The sequence below is a fragment of the Phyllobates terribilis genome, unplaced genomic scaffold (genome assembly GCF_046119375.1).
Source record: "Phyllobates terribilis strain yellow unplaced genomic scaffold, ASM4611937v1 Scaffold_60__1_contigs__length_8166268, whole genome shotgun sequence".
NCBI lineage: Eukaryota > Metazoa > Chordata > Amphibia > Anura > Dendrobatidae > Phyllobates > Phyllobates terribilis.
In genome coordinates, this window is record NW_027362820.1 from 4,316,258 (window position 1) to 4,329,952 (window position 13,695).

Genomic DNA, 13,695 nt, shown 5'->3' on the forward strand with positions numbered 1-13,695 from the left:
GCGGGATCAGTTAAGTATGGACGGGGGATCAATTAAGTATCAATTAAGTATGGACGGGGGATCAGCTGAGTGGGTCAGGTGGATTAATTAAGTATGGACGGTGTGTCAATTAACTATGGACTGGGATCAATAAGTATGAACTGGGGAAATAATTAATTGTGGACTAGGGAATCAATCAATTAATTATGGACAGGGGGTTTAATTAAATAGGATGGGGGGTAAAGCAAATAAATAGGTATGGACGGTGGGTCAATTAACTAAGGACTGGGGATCAATAAGTATCAATAATATCAATAAATATGGACTGGGGAAATAATTAATTGTGGTCTGGGGAATCAATCAATTAATTATGGACAGGGGTTAATTAAATATGGTGGGGGATAAGGCAAATAGATAGGGACTGGGGATGAGTAAAAGTGGACAAGGGGAATCTATTAAATAGGACAAGTGGGATCAATCAATTATGGGCTGGGGGGGTCAATCATTTAAATGTGGTCAGGGGGATCACTTTAATATGGACGGGGGGTGGTCGGGGATCAATTAAATGAGGACGGGGGGTCAATTTAATGTGGTCAGAGGGATCAGTTAAATATGGACGGGGGTGTTCAGGGGAATCAATTTAAATATGGACGGGGGGGTAATCAATTAAATATGGACTAGGGAATACAATACAATTACAATACAGATACAAATACAATACAGTACAGTACACACTTGGGTTCAGTAGGGCCGCTTATCGCGGCCTCCTGCCCCTCACTCACCTCCTCTAGGGACGCTGCACGCTATCACAGCGCGCTTTTCCCTCCGGTCGCCTCTTACGGTCCTCCTCATCACCTCCTGGTCACCACCACCTGGCACCCTCCGCTGGCCGGCACTGCACGCTGCCACAGCGCTCTCTTGCGCTCGTCCCTCCGGTCGCCTCCTACTGGTCCTCCCGGTCCGCTCGGTCACCTCCGCCTGGCTCTCCTCCCTTCCCAGGAGCTCTCTCCACACACAGCACAACTCTTGCAGCACACGGCAGGCTCCGCCTCCACCACTTCCTGTCAGGCCTCCTCCTGTCATGCCAGGATGGGTGTGAGGGGGGCCATACATACCAGAATGAAGGGTGCCATACATACCAGGAAGAGGGAAGAGGGGGCCATGCATATCAGGATGGGGATGAGGGCCACATATAACAGTGAAAAGGGGTCATATATACCAGGATGGGGCATATTAACAGAATTAGGGGACAATACCCCTATAACAGTGTCAGCAGTAGACCCCCTCCCCCTTAACAGGGCATCATGACCACATTTTTGGCTTAAATTTTTTTTTCTATTTTCCTCCTCTAAAACCTAGGTGCATCTGATGGTCCGGTGCGTCTTATAGTCTGAAAAATAAAGTAGATCGGGTGATGTGTATTTGTGTAATGAGGGGTGTGTGGCCTATGGATATTGACACCCTTTATCAGGGGGGGGGGGAATTATTGGACAGCTTCTTGTCCTCAGACAAAATGGGCCAAAAAGAGTTTTAACTGACTCTAAAAAGTCAAAAATGGTTAAAAGTCTTACAGAGGGATGCAACACTCCTTAAATTGCTCAGATATTGGGGAGTGACCACAGAAACTTCAAAAGTCTACAGGGTTGCAAAAAATATATACAGAATAACATTAACTGCAAAAGATTTCAGAAGACTCAAATGTGAAGCGACCAGGAAGATATTATCCTCCAGTGCTGTCGTATTCCAGAATCGCAGCCTCCCTGGAGGCCCAGAAGAACTAGGTGTTCAGTGCTCAGAGACAAGGCCGAGGCTGAATATCAATCACCACCAACAAGACACAAGTGCAAACATCAAGACTTAACCAAAAGAAAGCTGAAAAAAGATTTTTTTTAAAGGTTTTATGGACTGATGAGAGTGACTCTCAACGGAGCAGATGGATGGGCCCATGGCTGGATCATTAATGGGCACAGACCTAGACTTCAACTCAGACGCCAGCGAGATGGAGTTGGGCAATGCTATGGGCTGGTATTATTACAGATGAGCTAGTTGGACTTTTTTTAATTGAATATGGACTCAAAATCAAATCCCAAACCTACTGCAAGTTTTTAGATGACGCTTTCTTTAAACAGAGGTACAGAAAAAATCTGCATCTTTAAAAAAAAAAAAACAGCAGGATTGTTCTGCGGGAGAATGCTCAATGGCAGCATCAAAGTCTTCACTGCTCAGTACCCGGAAAGGCCTTAAAGATGAAAGAGTAATGACATGACCTTTTCCTCACTGGACCTAAACCTTCCGGAGAACTTTTGAGCTTTTCTTAAACTCGATATTTAAGGTGAAGGAGAACAGTCCCCTCTTTGATAAGTGTCGGGGGGCTGTGCCTGGTGCTGCCCACAAAGATGATCGTCAACAGATTAAGAAACTAATGGACTCCATGGATGGATGGCTTATCACTGGTGTTGAGAAGAATGGTGGCTATATTGGTCACTGATAAATTTTTGTTAAATGTCAGAAATGTATTTTTGGACATTGAGTTGTTTGGGTCTTATTCTCAATATACCAGATGAAAATAAACAGTTAAGATGGAAAATTTAAATTTTTCATATAGTTGCATAATAACTCTGGAAACAGAGATATTCTCCTTAGACAGCACCTCACTTTTACTTTCTTAAATATTCAGGTTTATTACTCTGTGGATTGACCGACAGCACTGGAGATGTTAACTAATAAAAATAATCATCAAAAATACAAATTATCTAATAATCGTGCACACAGTGTAGAGTAGGCGGTGGAGATAGAAGACGTCTTCTTTCTAGAACTTATCATGGAGTGGTGAGATGTATACAAATAAACCATTAACATATTTTATTGGCTGTACAAAGACTGTTGCATTCTTTATATTGTTATATTACTGAATTATTTTATAACTTCCATAATCCCAACTGATAGCACATCGGTATCTCTGTGTGATCTGAAGATGTATGTAGAGCTCTACCACATTATTGCTTTATACTGGCATCACAATGCTATTCATGTTTTTTATTACACAGAATTTTATATATTTTACACCAACTCATCTTCAATCCACTCAGATTCCCACAATATGAGATAGTAATAATTTATCTATATAATTTTCCTAGAGAAGAATGGATAGAGACAGAAAGAAGATGGTAGAGAGGATATTACGCCTCACCCTAGAGATCCTCTTCCGGCTTACTGGAGAGGTGAGAGATTCTGATGACGTCACATTACATCATTCTTATCTATGGGAATAACAGATGGACAGAACTGGAGAGGTGAGGACTCGTCTGGAGTGAGATTTATTAATGTGTCTCTCCATAACCAGGATTACACAGTAGTGAAGAAGACCTCTAGTGAGCGCTGCCAGGCCCCTGTATCTGAGGGATGGAGAAGACCCCTGAGCCCAATCACAGGACCTCCACCTCACCCCCTGATACACGAGGACATCAATGACCAGAAGATCCTAGAACTCATTTACAAGATGATTGAGCTGCTGACTGGAGAGGTGACACTACTGGGAATGCTGGGACATTATACAGTAACGCTATGAAGGGATCGGGGGGATGACCTTATCATTGTATGTGTCAGGTTCCTATAAGGTGTCAGGACGTCACTGTCTATTTCTCCATGGAGGAGTGGGAGTATTTAGAAGGACACAAAGATCTGTACAAGGACATCATGATGGAGGTTACCCAGCCCCTCACATCACCAGGTAATAGACAGGAATAAATAAAATTATTCGGAAGAAAAAGACTCAGGATATATAACCATGCACACCCAATGTTGGAAAAGTGAAAAAAAATCTTTATTACATGATTACATTTAGACAACAAAAGAAAAAATTTTTTTAAAAGCATTTAAAACAGACAAAAACATGTGCAATCTTCATATGGGGGAATTCATGATAATATGCATAAAAATAGCAATAAACCCCACTATGTTATGTGCCACAGGTATATTTTACATCACTTATATAACATTCGATTAATGTAGACCAACTAAGCAACCCTGGTATAAATAGCGCAGCACAACCAGTCAAAATATGTGTTTATGACAAAGCAAACCCCCCTAAATAATATAAGTGAATCAAGGAATGAGTAGGAGAGATGGTCTATTGGCAATGGGGGCCCATATTTTAGAGGTATTGGCCAGATTGTGTCACCAAAGTCATATATGACGTGGCACAGTTGATCCACATATAAATAACAAGCCAGGCATTCCTGAGTGGTCAAGTCAAGAAAATAAGTAAATAAAAAATATATGGAAGAATAATTACCTGCTGGCACCAGAGACCCTACGCGTTACGCTGCTCAGACGCAGCTTCGTCAGGGGTATGTTGTCTAAGAGCACATGTGTGTGTTATATAGTTGATCCCAAATGGTGTGACTAGTTTCAGGTGAGTGTTTGTCTCCCTATGGTGTGTAGACAGGCCTGTTCTCATCAGAATGTGTTCCACCCAGTCCACGTGGAACGCAAACGGAAATGGGTTAAACGTCATATCCGGTCCAAAGCAGAGGGCGCCAAATACAGCCCTGAAGCTATTATTGTCAAAGGTGCGTCCCACCCGTACCATACGGTGGAACGGGGGTGGAAGTAAAGTAAACGTCATATCCAGTCAGAAGGGTAAACACGCAGAGCAATGAACTATGCACGTAGTCATAATAAAGAAGAGGCTTGCGTTCCACGATGGAATGCAAAAGCCCCAGGAGCAGCGCGTCCGCTGCAGAGAATAATAGTGATCACACAAGAAAGTGCTAGCATTAAAAAAAAAAAAAAGAAGAAAGAATTGCAGTCCAAACCAGGAATACTAAGAAGTCAGTATATGATCTGAGGACAATCACCAAACATGCATAGATACAAAGATGCATCACATAACAGAATACAGACCTGGACATATAAGACTCACTAACCAGACAGACATAAAACAACAAAAAAAATCCCATTTAAAATAAAACTCTCTCCTTTCCCTCTTTCCTTTTTTCTCTTCCTTTCTTTCTCCTTTCCCTTTCCCTTCTTTTCCTTCCCTTTTCCATCCTCCCCTCTCCTTCCTTTATTAAGATAAAAGACAAGACATATAAATGCATATGAGACTGTGTGCAAGTATGTGAAAAGATGCACACAGTTAAACAATCACAAATACAAGAAATAAGCAATAAACTAATGGAACTGCACAAGTTGGCCCCATGGGAGGGAAAAAAAAAAAAAAAGGTGAATCAAAACCCCAATAGTGGGCAAGATTCCACATATAAGAACACCATGGGAGTCTGGAAAAGTCAGAACTGGAAAATACTCATTCGTGCCCCTCATAGCCACTACATCAAACATTAGGGTCCAATAAGAAACCAACCCCGGGGAACTGGGTAGAATTTAAAAAATATTGATATTAAAGCTGCTGGAATGGAATTTAAAGGAGGTGCACATGCACCCCCAAAATAAACAGAGTACTGCTTATAAGGACACCATGGAAATTTAAGCCAAGTAACCAGTAAATGAGAGATCCTCATTTATGCCCTTTGGGGCCACTGTGTCAAGTGTAAAGATCCACCTGGATTCTGTCCTCAAAAGGTCCCTAGTATGATCTGAATTGCGAGGGTTAGGCTTCATTTTTTGAAGGCCTGTAACTCGCAATTTATTAGTGCTGCTGGAATGGAATTGAAGAAAGTGCAGGGCCACCGTGGAGATGGTCCTGCCCTTTCTCAAATCCTGTTCAGCAAGATGGATATTCGAAGCGTGTTGCTGTACCCGCCTCCGAAGTTCCTGCGATGTTTGACCAACATAGACCTTGGGACAGGGACAGGTCAAAGCATAAATAACATTAGTGGACCTGCAGTTAATGTAGTCCCTCAAAGGAAATTGACGATTGTCAGTCGGGTTAGTAAAGATTTTTTCAGATGAAAAAAATGGACATGCAGAACAATTGCCGCAGGGAAAAGAGCCTTTGAGCCTATTACCACCAGAGGTATTGTACAACGGACGTAAGTAATGGTTATGAACGAGTTTGTCCCTTAAATTTGGGGCTCGTCTAGCCGTCAGCAAAGGTTTGTTTGATAATATACTGGATAGACGGTGATCCGTCTTCAGTATATTCCAATGTTTGCGGAATAGACCACCTACTTCATTCCATTGATTGTTAAACCTAGTAATAAATCTGATCTGTGTGTCTTCCATGTCAGCTCGTGGTTGCAACAGAACCTCCCGTGGTTTGGCGATGATCCTCTGATGTGCTTTAGAGATTATGGATTTCGGATAGCCCCGTTCACGAAAGCGTGTAGTTAGGTTACTGGCCTCAGTTTTGAAGTCATCCTGTGTTGTACAATTCCTCTTGGCCCTTGAAAACTGTCCCACTGGTATACTGTCTCTCAAATTTCTGGGATGAAAGCTTTGGTAATGTAGAAGACTGTTTGTAGCAGTCGATTTTCTGTATAATTTAGTAACAAGTGATCCGCCCACTATCCTGATTTCCAAATCCAGAAAATAGACTACGGAAGAAGATATACAATGGGTAAGATGGATGTTAAAGTCATTGACATTAAGTCTATCAACAAAATCAATTGCCTCCGCCTCCGTGCCCGTCCAAATAATTAAAATATCATCAATGAAGCGGAACCACTTGAAAACCCCATAATTGTATTCCCGTAAGGGATAGACGTGTGTATCCTCCCACCAACCCAGGAATAGATTGGCGAAGGCGGGCGCACACCGTGCGCCCATGGCGGTCCCAGAGGCCTGCCGATAAAACACATGATCGAATACAAAATAGTTGTGCGTGAGGATAAATTTCAAAAGATCCACAATAAAGGAGTCATGCAGACGATTACCTCCACTCGTGTTATTCAGAAAGTGCAGGACCGCTGCTATGCCGTCCTGGTGAGCTATATTGGAATACAGCGATTCAACATCAACAGTAATGAGCAGGAACTGGTCAGGTAAACTTAGGGAGTTGAGAGACTGTATTAGATGGGAAGAGTCTCTGAGATAAGAAGGAAGGCTGGTGGCAAGTGGCTGCAAGAAAAAATCTACATAAAAGCATGCATTTATGTAGATTTTTTCTTGCAGCCACTTGCCACCAGCCTTCCTTCTGGTGGCAGCCTTCCTTCTTATCTCAGAGACTCTTCCCATCTAATACAGTCTCTCAACTTCATAAGTTTACCTGACCAGTTCCTGCTCATTACTGTTGATGTTGAATCGCTGTATTCCAATATAGCTCACCAGGACGGCATAGCAGCGGTCCTGCACTTTCTGAATAACACGAGTGGAGGTAATCGTCTGCATGACTCCTTTATTGTGGATCTTTTGAAATTTATCCTCACGCACAACTATTTTGTATTCGATCATGTGTTTTATCGGCAGGCCTCTGGGACCGCCATGGGCGCACGGTGTGCGCCCGCCTTCGCCAATCTATTCCTGGGTTGGTGGGAGGATACACACGTCTATCCCTTACGGGAATACAATTATGGGGTTTTCAAGTGGTTCCGCTTCATTGATGATATTTTAATTATTTGGACGGGCACGGAGGCGGAGGCAATTGATTTTGTTGATAGACTTAATGTTAATGACTTTAACATCCATCTTACCCATTGTATATCTTCTTCCGTAGTCTATTTTCTGGATTTGGAAATCAGGATAGTGGGCGGATCACTTGTTACTAAATTATACAGAAAATCGACTGCTACAAACAGTCTTCTACATTACCAAAGCTTTCATCCCAGAAATTTGAGAGACAGTATACCAGTGGGACAGTTTTCAAGGGCCAAGAGGAATTGTACAACACAGGATGACTTCAAAACTGAGGCCAGTAACCTAACTACACGCTTTCGTGAACGGGGCTATCCGAAATCCATAATCTCTAAAGCACATCAGAGGATCATCGCCAAACCACGGGAGGTTCTGTTGCAACCACGAGCTGACATGGAAGACACACAGATCAGATTTATTACTAGGTTTAACAATCAATGGAATGAAGTAGGTGGTCTATTCCGCAAACATTGGAATATACTGAAGACGGATCACCGTCTATCCAGTATATTATCAAACAAACCTTTGCTGACGGCTAGACGAGCCCCAAATTTAAGGGACAAACTCGTTCATAACCATTACTTACGTCCGTTGTACAATACCTCTGGTGGTAATAGGCTCAAAGGCTCTTTTCCCTGCGGCAATTGTTCTGCGTGTCCATTTTTTTCATCTGAAAAAATCTTTACTAACCCGACTGACAATCGTCAATTTCCTTTGAGGGACTACATTAACTGCAGGTCCAATAATGTTATTTATGCTTTGACCTGTCCCTGTCCCAAGGTCTATGTTGGTCAAACATCGCAGGAACTTCGGAGGCGGGTACAGCAACACGCTTCGAATATCCATCTTACTGAACAGGATTTGAGAAAGGGCAGGACCATCTCCACGGTGGCCCTGCACTTTCTTCAATTCCATTCCAGCAGCACTAATAAATTGCGAGTTACAGGCCTCCAAAAAATGAAGCCTAACCCTCGCAATTCAGATCATACTAGGGACCTTTTGAGGACAGAATCCAGGTGGATCTTTACACTTGACACAGTGGCCCCAAAGGGCATAAATGAGGATCTCTCATTTACTGGTTACTTGGCTTAAATTTCCATGGTGTCCTTATAAGCAGTACTCTGTTTATTTTGGGGGTGCATGTGCACCTCCTTTAAATTCCATTCCAGCGGCTTTAATATCAATATTTTTTAAATTCTACCCAGTTCCCCGGGGTTGGTTTCTTATTGGACCCTAATGTTTGATGTAGTGGCTATGAGGGGCACGAATGAGTATTTTCCAGTTCTGACTTTTCCAGACTCCCATGGTGTTCTTATATGTGGAATCTTGCCCACTATTGGGGTTTTGATTCACCTTTTTTTTTTTCCCTCCCATGGGGCCAACTTGTGCAGTTCCATTAGTTTATTGCTTATTTCTTGTATTTGTGATTGTTTAACTGTGTGCATCTTTTCACATACTTGCACACAGTCTCATATGCATTTATATGTCTTGTCTTTTATCTTAATAAAGGAAGGAGAGGGGAGGATGGAAAGGGGAAGGAAAAGAAGGGAAAGGGAAAGGAGAAAGAAAGGAAGAGAAAAAAGGAAAGAGGGAAAGGAGAGAGTTTTATTTTAAAAAAAATTTTTTTGTTGTTTTATGTCTGTCTGGTTAGTGAGTCTTATATGTCCAGGTCTGTATTCTGTTATGTGATGCATCTTTGTATCTATGCATGTTTGGTGATTGTCCTCAGATCATATACTGACTTCTTAGTATTCCTGGTTTGGACTGCAATTCTTTCTTTTTTTTTTTTTTAATGCTAGCACTTTCTTGTGTGATCACTATTATTCTCTGCAGCGGACGCGCTGCTCCTGGGGTTTTTGCGTTCCATCGTGGAACGCAAGCCTCTTCTTTATTATGACTACGTGCATAGTTCATTGCTCTGCGTGTTTACCCTTCTGACTGGATATGACGTTTACTTTACTTCCACCCCCGTTCCACCGTATGGTACGGGTGGGACGCACCTTTGACAATAATAGCTTCAGGGCTGTATTTGGCGCCCTCTGCTTTGGACCGGATATGACGTTTAACCCATTTCCGTTTGCGTTCCACGTGGACTGGGTGGAACACATTCTGATGAGAACAGGCCTGTCTACACACCATAGGGAGACAAACACTCACCTGAAACTAGTCACACCATTTGGGATCAACTATATAACACACACATGTGCTCTTAGACAACATACCCCTGACGAAGCTGCGTCTGAGCAGCGTAACGCGTAGGGTCTCTGGTGCCAGCAGGTAATTATTCTTCCATATATTTTTTATTTACTTATTTTCTTGACTTGACCACTCAGGAATGCCTGGCTTGTTATTTATATGTGGATCAACTGTGCCACGTCATATACGACTTTGGTGACACAATCTGGCCAATACCTCTATCTGGCCCCCATTGCCAATAGACCATCTCTCCTACTCATTCCTTGATTCACTTATATTATTTAGGGGGGTTTGCTTTGTCATAAACACATATTTTGACTGGTTGTGCTGTGCTATTTATACCAGGTTTGCTTAGTAGGTCTACATTAATCGAATGTTATATAAGTGATGTAAAATATACCTGTGGCACATAACATAGTGGGGTTTATTGCTATTTTTATGCATATTATCATGAATTCCCCCATATGAAGATTGCACATGTTTTTGTCTGTTTTAAATGCTTTTAAAAAAATGTTTTCTTTTGTTGTCTAAATGTAATCATGTAATAAAGATTTTTTTCACTTTTCCAACATTGGGTGTGCATGGTTATATATCCTGAGTCTTTTTCTTCCGAATAATTTTGTGTCTTTACATCAGGTTACTGTAGCATCCCTTTCTATTTGTGATTATTATTCCCCAGCAGTGCCCACTTTTTCTTTTTGTGTACTTGTATTTCTAGACAGGAATAAATTCACACGGCCTATAATTATCTGTATGTAAAGAATGAATTCAGTCCCTGTATGTGTTTCCTCCAGATCTATCCAGTAAGAGGACAACACCAGAGAGATGTCCCCGTCCTCTTCTTCCACAGGACTGTAAACAAGAAGACCCCAATGTTCCTCAGGATCATCAGGTAGATGGAGAGAAGATGTCATGAGATCTCCCCTATGATGTGTAGACGGCTGTGAAGGTCTTGTGCTCAGTCTTGTTTTATCCACCAGTATTATGTGTTTTTTACTTGTGTAATGAGAACGGTGGAGATGGCAGGATTAGAGCTGATCATAGATGTGACTTCTCCATCTGTCTTTGACTTTTATAATATTTGTTTCAGGGTGAAGATCTGACCCATATTAATACTACAGAGACATATGTGAGGGGTGATGAGCGGTGTAAAGAGGAGATTCCTACATATGACTACCCAGGTGAGTAGTAACCACTAGATACAGAGAAATTAAAGATTCTTCTCAGTCACCGGCTGTGGCTGCTTTATCAGTGGTGTAGTCCGGTTGTGTTACAATTGTGTGATCACCATTTTACCTCTAGACCACAAGATTTTCCTCCATCCAAAAATGTTCACATTACTTTGTGTAATTGTGAAAGACCTTTTCTGTAGAACTTACAACCTGGAGGATCCACCTAACCCCTGGGATTAGAAGCCTCTGTCCATTACCTGCTCAGATCTGTAAACTACAAAGCCAAATGACAGCGTACGTAGAATGTGCTGACAAGTGAGAAAATCACTTGAAGAGAAAGTGGAGGGTGATGATGCTGTTGGCTTCCTAGAACCCTGATATCTTATTGGATGAATCTACCTTCTCTCCCTTCTGTGCTGCTGAATGTGCTCATATGGTCCCTACAAGACCAGGTCCCGTCTTTCTGGCCAAACTTCACTTTTTTGATCGATAACATTAAATGTGCAGTGAGGCCAAGTGTGAATTTCTGTACAATAACAACAGAGTTTCCCTTTATCCTGACTTTTCAATTTCTTTTAAAATTGACTAACTTCAAACAGGATTGTGATAAACTATACAGAAAACATTACACCTGTGCCATGCTATATCTCTAAGCTGTGCGTGGCTGATGGCTGTAATATACATTTATTCACACCTGCAGGAGATGTGTTGGCATGACTCGAGCCCTGGTTTCATGGATTCACTCAACGCCATAAATTACATTATTTTTCAATCCTAAGGAATTCAGATTACTGCACAATCTCTCCTGAAATGTGGGCGCTAATAGTTTCTCTACTCTTCTGCTCAGGAGTCATAGTAGCTCCAATGGTCCACCATAAATGAGTGCAACTCCAGTTTAGTGTTGGAGCTCTCCCCTTATATATATGTTGTTGGGAATGTAACATATCTTTTATTCTGTCTTTTTTTTTCCAGTTTCATTTTGTATGATAGCTTTATTGTGGTGGGATCGGCCGGCCTCACTTATGTGAGTCTGTAACTCCCTGGTAGTCTTTAAAAGAAGGTCTCCATTACGTCTTCCCAATGCTCGAGGTCTAAATTTAAGACACCTCAGCTCTGCACTATTATAAAAAAGTTCACTTTAAATGTCTAATATTTCTTCTTGACACTCATCTGATAGAAAATATTGTCCCTTACGATAGTTTAGATTGCCAAGAGCCACCGAGCCCCATACTGTAATTACCCCAGAGAGGTTTCACCACTAGTTACTCATTTATTACTGATGAAGACTGTTGAGTTTGATAATTTCAGTAGATGTGTTATTGTGTATAGTCACAGTTTTTGACTTCAGTAATCCTCTGCTTTAACCCCTTCCTGCAGCCAGTTTTCTGTTCCTATCTGGCCCCATTTTTCAAATCTGACGTGTGTCACTTTATGTGGTGATAACTTTGGAATTCTTCACAAAGGATAATAGGAAACAAATGGACCTTACAAATTATTTTCCAACTTCTCTTGAGTCCGACAATACCCTATATATGGTTGTACACTACTGTCTGGGCACATGGCAGGTTAAGAAGAGAAGGAGCGACATTTAGCTATTTGAATGCAGATCTTGCTGGAATAGTTTGCAGACACAATGTATTGGGGGCACTGTTCATGGTCACCTGGCAGCTCAAAAGATGGTCACCATGAACAGTTTGGCGCTATATACTCCAGATCCCAGGGATTGCCTTGCTCATCACCCTTTAACGTCAAGAAGAATAGTCAGGTATTCGGGTCAGAACTAGGAGGGCAGAGAAAATAACAAATCAGAAGACACAAGAGTAGTCAGTAAACGGGCCGGGGTCACAATAGGAAACAAATACACAAGCCGGGAGCTGAGTACAGAGGACTGAACCAGAGGAGAACAAGGCTGTATCTGGCAGCTTCCAGCAATATGCTTCCAGCTTTAGTAGGGTGCGGTGCTTTCTAAATGGCTGAAGCAGGGAGCAGATTACTCTAGCTGGACAGCACACACACCCATACTGCCAGACTGGATGGTACTACTGGTCCCAACAACCCTAATCTTAGTGGCTGGACAGAGCCTGCACCGCCCAGAGCTTCTGGTTCTGACGTCTCTTCCATCACAAGTGCCGCCTGCAGAATTAATAAGGAGACGCCTGGTGACAAAAGCAGACGTCACACAAGTCGAAGCAGGAGGAGAAGTAAATGCCCCAGAGGAGATGGGACGCACCATTTGCAGAAATCCTAATATAACAAAATGGCAGAAAATCAGAGCAGTAGAAATCCCCATAAAGTGACTCCATGTTGGAAATTCTAATCCTCAGTGAATTAATCTATAGGAGTAGTGACTATTTTGATTCCACAGTCACTTTCCAGAAATTAGCACTCGGTGGATGTTGGAGAGTGAAAATTGCAAATATATCATTTTATTACCCAACACATAGTGCCCAGATTGTGCTCCAGGAGACACACACCGTAAATTAAGTGTGTTCTTCTCACTATAGTAATGCCAAATACATGGAGGCTAAATGTGGTTTGAGCGCACTGCAAGGCTCAGAACGAGGGGGAGATTTGACTTTGGGAGAGTGGATATTGCTGGATTGGTTTATGGAAGCCATGTTGCTTTTCAAAAACCTTTGAGCCACTAATAATGTGGAAACTTACGTTTTTCCATTGACAGATGATGGACCTGAGTGGGGACTTGTTTTTTGTGGGATGAGTAGAAGTTTTCATTGGTATTATTTTTGCCTACATAACATTTTTTGATGGCTTCTTATTCCATATTTTGGAGGCAGAATGAACAAACAGTTGGACA

At 42.0% G+C, this 13,695-nt stretch overlaps 1 protein-coding gene across 1 annotated transcript in view; it reads right to left on the minus strand.

Moving 5' to 3' along the window:
• Positions 1 to 7,332, minus strand: part of LOC141192382 (uncharacterized) — a 32,719-nt gene extending 25,387 nt beyond the window's left edge. The window contains exons 1-2 of the mRNA XM_073661901.1: positions 7,153 to 7,332; positions 6,112 to 6,999 (exon numbers count right to left, since the gene is read on the minus strand). Of these exons, the coding sequence (XP_073518002.1) occupies positions 6,112 to 6,999; positions 7,153 to 7,332 (1,068 nt within the window). The remainder of the gene's footprint in view (positions 1 to 6,111; positions 7,000 to 7,152) is intronic.
• Between the last annotated feature and the right edge of the window lie 6,363 nt (positions 7,333 to 13,695).